The sequence below is a fragment of the Limulus polyphemus genome, unplaced genomic scaffold (genome assembly GCF_000517525.1).
Source record: "Limulus polyphemus unplaced genomic scaffold, Limulus_polyphemus-2.1.2 Scaffold1922, whole genome shotgun sequence".
Lineage (NCBI taxonomy): Eukaryota > Metazoa > Arthropoda > Merostomata > Xiphosura > Limulidae > Limulus > Limulus polyphemus.
In genome coordinates this window covers 58,709-65,483 of record NW_013667532.1, presented here as the reverse complement: position 1 = coordinate 65,483, position 6,775 = coordinate 58,709, and the positions used below count along the sequence as shown (strand labels likewise).

The 6,775-nt window shown below is 31.6% G+C and overlaps 1 protein-coding gene across 2 annotated transcripts in view; it reads right to left on the bottom strand.

Annotated features, from left to right (window-relative positions):
• Nucleotides 1-16: 16 nt before the first annotated feature.
• LOC106465365 (WD repeat-containing protein 31-like) overlaps nucleotides 17-6,775 on the bottom strand; it is a 20,808-nt gene continuing 14,049 nt past the window's right edge. For both annotated transcript variants that reach the window (XM_022393239.1, XM_022393240.1), the window contains exons 7-9: nucleotides 4,482-4,549; nucleotides 2,693-2,834; nucleotides 17-1,080 (exon numbers count right to left, since the gene is read on the bottom strand). In XM_022393239.1, coding sequence (XP_022248947.1) covers nucleotides 838-1,080; nucleotides 2,693-2,834; nucleotides 4,482-4,549 — 453 coding nt within the window. In that variant the 3' untranslated portion in view covers nucleotides 17-837. The remainder of the gene's footprint in view (nucleotides 1,081-2,692; nucleotides 2,835-4,481; nucleotides 4,550-6,775) is intronic.

Sequence of the window (6,775 nt, the reverse complement as noted above, 5' to 3'; positions counted from 1 at the left end):
TAACCCAATCGCAAACTGGACGAAGTATCTAGTGTTTGAATAACTAACTTTTATCTCAAGGAAATGAAAAAAACTGTCACATCTCAAGACAATGTTAATATTATACGTAGAGAAACCGACCTGAACAGATGGAAAAATTGAAAAAAAAAAAAATGCTGATCAAAAGTACAAAACTTTAATATCTAAGATCTTCTCTCTACTTTTACTGACTTAACTCTAAAACAATCCTCATAATTTTTAATTACTGTTAACCAATTTATAATTAAAAAAAACAATCAACGTAAATACTTATCAACTGTAAAAGAATATAACTTCATGACGATCCAGTCCTCTAGGTTGAAACATCATCAACTAAATATCAAAACACATTTCTACTGCGAAGCTTTTTATTACTTGTTCTTTAATGACAGTTCAGTTTCGACACGTTTCATTCATGTATGTGCGTAGTTCAAAACATAACACTTTCTTATTTTTCATTAATTGTAGTAGGGACAAAAAATATTAACTCAAAGCTGTGCACACACATGTAAATGCAAACATATTTTTCTTTGAATAGAACCAACAGATTTTTTCTCACAAGACTTGGATAGTTTGAAGAATCAAGAACAAGAACATCCTTATGTACTTGTATTATGGACGTTGTTTTTACAGACATAAAAAAACAGCATATATATATAAAAATCAAAGTTTTTACCTACTTCATTTTTATTTTAAGTACTACGTTTCATTTATTAAAGGAATCAATGACATAAAGCATACTTAATTGAAAAACAGCATATATATATATATAAAAATCAAAGTTTTTACCTACTTCATTTTTATTTTAAGTACTACGTTTCATTTATTAAAGGAATCAAAGACATAAAGCATATTTAATGAGCAAACATAACTATTTTTTTCAAACGTACCAATTTTATCTTTGTTCCACAAACAGATCATACCATCTTTAGAACCGGAAACAAAATGGTACTGACTGCTTTTGGTTAGCTCAGTTTTCAATGGTAAAAATGTTGATGCCATCACAGCCTGCTCATGTTCTCTAAACTCCTCGACGAGGCGACGTTCTCGAAGATCCCACAACTGACAGGAGAGTAAAATCCAATCTGTGATATACACTTGGATGCTTACGCTACAATAAATGTTTACAGAACAGTAAATTCAAATAAGATAGAAAAAATTGTTACATTTTGGATATTCAAAAACTGCATTAACATCCGACTCATAAATTTGTTCTCTGTTTAATAACTGAAAATAGCTGTGGCTGAAACCTTGCATGGAAAAAACAAAACTTAAAAGTACTTAAAGCAGTTGACATTTCATTGTCTCTAGGCTCTTTAGGGACTGCCATGAATGAAAGTCATCTTTGTTGCTGAAACAGAACTAAATCTATTCAAGGATTTTTTGGAAAGAAAAAATATATGTGTATATATATACGATAAAGTACTAGTTTTACACTTTCAAGGCCAAATTTATATATTTTAATAACGCTAAACTGTAAAATTAGGACTTTATAAAGCTTTGTATACCCAACAATAAAAACAAACTTCATTCAAAGAGACTTAGCCTAGCAGTTTACCAAAGAATTGAATTTCTTTAATGTTTCGTCCCAAAACTGGAAAAAATTGGTATCTTTTGTGATACTAAGTGTAATATCAGAATAAAACTGTTAATACTTTTATTTTTCTAGACCAAAACAGATTTTTCGTAAGAAGAGTAAATAATAGCATTTCATGCACGTTGATCCCACGTGACAAGAACTTGTCAGTGCCTGTTAGGAATGTCATTTGTTTGACAGACACGAAATATTCATGGTGTCTAAATCTTTTGTTTTAACCAGCTCTCGGTATTATCTTTTTACTTCACGGAACAAGAAGAAAATAAACGTTTGCACTCTATACGATATTTTATAACTAACAAAGAAAAAGTAGATCTTGAACCTTAAACAGCACCAAGGGTGTACACACGAGTTAGGACTTACAGCTTAATAGGATTTATTTTTGATGCACACAATAAAATAAAAACAAATACTTCATTGCAAAACTTGTGTTCTACTTTGTTTTTATACCAACTGTGATCAATGAACACAAGTAGCACTATGTTTACACCCCTGATCAATAAACACAAGTATGCTGTGTTTACACCCCTGATCGATGAACACAAGTAGTAATTTGTAACCTATTCTTTAATTTCTGTGCCTTTGTCAACTATATGGTTAACTATATTTGCTTCGCACTAAATACTAGGCCATGTTCAGCTCATAAGCAATATATAAATATTATTATTGGCATTATGTATAATCTTTCAACAAATGAACAGCCAAATACCTAGAAAAAAAAACATTCAAAATCTTTACACCATAAAATATCTGTGTGTGACGCATATCAGCAAGGACACCAATCATAAAACATGTTTTCTAAGATAAATTATATAAACAGATCAGAAAAATATACATGTTAAAGAGTTTATAATTATTTGTTTGTTTTTTGAAGAGCAAAGCCATCTTGTACTATATGCTGTGTCCCCCACGTTTTAAATCTGTAGACTTACTGATGTCTGGGAGACAGTTTATTATAATAATTCAAATACTTATATTACAAAAGCGATATTATAATCATCTTCTTTATAGATATAAAAAATGAAGCAAACTTAAAAAAAAAAAAAGCAGTGAATAAAGCGATACTTTTATACTTACTGTGACTTCACAGCCTTCCGATGAAAATCCAGCACTCGTAGTTACACAAAAGTTGCTGTCACTACTAATGGCACACGAAGACTGGATATGCATTTTTTTGCCAAGAATGCTGCACACCTCCAGTGTCCTACTGTCCCACATACTTAACATAAAAAATAAATGGAGCTACCGTCACAAAGATCATTTGGTTGAATAATCAACCCCATAATTCTTTCTCCCTTACAAAAATTGCAATCATTCATTTGTAAAGAAAAAAGTAATGTAACAAAAAAATAGATTGTCTACAAGAAAATTATTTTCCTTATTTGTCCTAAACAGTTTAATAGTCCTGTACTTAACTTGTAATAGTCTTAAAAGAAGATTCTTATTCATACAGGGCAGTCCAAACATTAGCCCTCTGTATATTAAATTATGTATGCATGGATAATATTTGATTTGCAACATCAAACTCATCAATGATTTGTCAGTCTATTTTCTTTGCTTCTGTAACATAAGATAACAGCTTGAAAATTGAAACAGATTTAAAAGAATAGTATACTAGACTGTGGTAACTAGCCTTTTAACCCTGCACTTTGTATTAACCCAAAAAAGTTGAAGCTGGAAGAGAGCACGTTTGCCGAAACAGTGTCACTTTAAGTCTAAAAAACCTTACTTTTAGATCACGGACCTGAAGCTATAACCTCGCTTAGTTGTCATGCTTTTGTCTAAAAAACCTTACTTTTAGATCACGGACCTGAAGCTATAACCTCGCTTAGTTGTCATGCTTTTGTCTAAAAAACCTTACTTTTAGATCACGGACCTGAAGCTATAACCTCGCTTAGTTGTCATGCTTTTGTCTAAAAAACCTTACTTTTAGATCACGGACCTGAAGCTATAACCTCGCTTAGTTCTCATGCTTTCGTCTAGTTTATCGTCTAATAAACCTTACTTTTAGATCACGGACCTGAAGCTATAACCTCGCTTAGTTGTCATGCTTTTGTCTAATAAACCTTACTTTTAGATCACGGACCTGAAACTATAACCTCACTTAGTTCTCATGTTTTCGTCTAGTTTATCAGCTTACTTATTGTAACAATTAAACTCACTAAACTGCAAATGATTAATGTAATAACACTCATAAAATGAAATTTTTTCACTTTACTGAATAAAACTACATAAAATTATCTTTTTAAAAAAATTTCTCACACTCATTTGATCAAATGTATGAAACAATAAATTGAGTACTTTATCGAAACAAAATTTATCATGAAACTTAAAGTCAAATAGAAAAAGTATTCAAAAACAAACTCATACAGAGATCAGGAAGTGAGCTCCCTTACAACCATTTTAATGTAACTTCACAGTATTTTACTTAAGAATTATAAAACTTTTTCTCCTAAATCTACAATCATTAACCGTTTCCGTAAAGTCGAATGATAGAGATCTCTTGTTACATGCCATTTAAAAAAACTAAGATTGAGTGATGAATAGTTACTGATTACAGATAAAGAAATACCAACAAGAGCTTCACAAACGAAGCGTGGTTGCTAATCACAAGTTTATCAATTACATATACATTAGACAATAATTTTTACACAGAACATATAATCTCAAAATTATAACCTGATATGTTTCTTGAAGTCAACAGTATCTTAAATTATAGTTGAAGCCGTTACCTTAATAAAAAAAATATCCAGCATGATTTTTTTTTATTTAATATTTTCCTAAACTGTGACCAGAGTTTGAGAGAATACAATAAAGAACTAAAATATAAATACAGCTGGACATACACTCGATTTTATAGTCTTACCGAACTGACTTGTCCTCACTTGTTTGGATAACAAAGTTGTTTTCAGGAGCCCACCTCATGTCTGTAACCTACGTAAAGCCACAAATATCTGATCAGTCATCTGGATCGAGTAACACGAGTTATCTTTCATTAAACACAATCAATACACGAGACAGAGTTAAGTAAAGAAAATCATAAAAATGTCATAATTGTAGAGTATCTAAAACTTGAATGTCTCCTTATGCAATAGATGAGCATAACTGGCATTAATTTAGACTGTTTTACCAAAGAGAGGGAAATCAGACAGCAGCATTCGCCATCTACACCGTTATCCTTAATCAAAGAGCAAAATGGACAGTCACCTTCATAATGCACTACAGTTGAAAGAGCAGAGCATGTTCAGTGGCATATTAAAATTTCAATATTGGGTCTTCCAATCTGCAGTTGGGCATGCTAAGCACTAAAAATAAATCAAAGAACAGGTTATAAAATCGTAAAGTTTCCTATATTTTTATCTCTGGAATATGATGTTTCAAACTAGTGCTCTTTGTCAGATTGTAATGCTCGGAACAAAAACACTGTACCAAATTTTGTGATCTGATAAAGAGTGCTAGCTCGAAACGTCATCTTCCAAAAATATATAAAACTTGGCAATTTTGTAACCCATTCTTTAATTTCTGTGCCTTTGTCAACTATATGGTTAACTATATTTGCTTCGCACTAAATACTAGGCCATGTTCAGCTCATAAGCAATATATAAATATTATTCTTGGCATTATATATAATCTTTCAACAAATGAACAGCCAAATACGCAGAACGATAAGACAGAGAAACAAGTGAAAATAGTTTCTTAGCAGAAGTTTTTCTCCACAAGAGCCAAGGTTTTTAACAAAAAGTTATCATAGTGTCTACCATCAAAGCTGTAACAAAACATGTACTGAAGTTTAGTTTCTTGGTTTGTAGTGGAATTACACCCACAATATGGATTTCTTATTAAAAAAATATGCATCTCTTTTAAAAATTAGTCCTAGAAAGCTTTGAATGTGCCTTTTTTTTCTTCTAATACTTCTAACCATTATTAGCAAAAAAGGAAAAATTGATTCAATGATATCAGGCTAAAAGTATGTGAATTTGAACTAATGTATGGTTCTGAAGCATTGTTTTCATACAAAGTTATTGTCAACAGCCACTATAATATATCAATGTACAAAGTTACTGTCAACAGCCACTACAATACATAAATGTACAAAGTTATTGTCAACAGCCACTATAATATATCAATGTACAAAGTTACTGTCAACAGCCACTACAATACATAAATGTACAAAGTTACTGTCAACAGCCATTATAATACATCAATGTACAAAGTTACTGTCAATAGCCACTATAATACATCAATGTACAAAGTTACTGTCAATAGCCACTATAATACATCAATGTACAAAGTTACTGTCAATAGCCACTATAATATATAAATGTACAAAGTTACTGTCAACAGCCACTATAATACATCAATGTAGAGTTACTGTCAACAGCCACTATAATACATCAATGCACAAAGTTACTGTCAACAGCCATTATAATACATCAATGTACAGAGTTACTGTCAACAGCCACTATAATACATCAATGCACAAAGTTACTGTCAATAGCCACTATAATACATCAATGCACAAAGTTACTGTCAACAGCCACTATAATACATCAATGTACAAAGTAACTGTCAACAGCCACTATAATACATCAATGTACAAAGTTACTGTCAACAGCCACTATAACACATCAAACTTTGCTTAAAATTACACTATTTGATTGTCACTATTTACTGAGAGTGAAGTTTTGTCTTTGCTATCGGTAAAGTTCATTCAAAGCTGTTTGATGACTATCTGTATTAGTCAAGAACACTCACTGCCAACTCTTGAGCTACTCTTTACCAGTGAACAATGGCATTAACTGTCACATTGTAATGGCCTCAAAAATAAAAGGGTAAGCATGTTTGATGATAACATTTGAGCCCATGACCAACAGATTGCAAGCCAAGCACTTAAACAACCAAGTTTCGTCAATGCCAGAGATTACAAACTTCTACCCCCCCACACACACTGCAGAATGAATGTATTTATTTATGCTTTTGAAAACCTTAGTCCAAAATGTGTGGGTTTCTTTACAACTGAATATGAAGCAAATGAGCTTTAATGACACACAAACAAAAACAACAACAAAAAAAGTTATGTTGCACTCTTTTAGAACAGACATCTTGTAAGGCATGGTTTTCGGTTGATACAAGAGGTCATTAATGTGGGAAGTAAAAGTG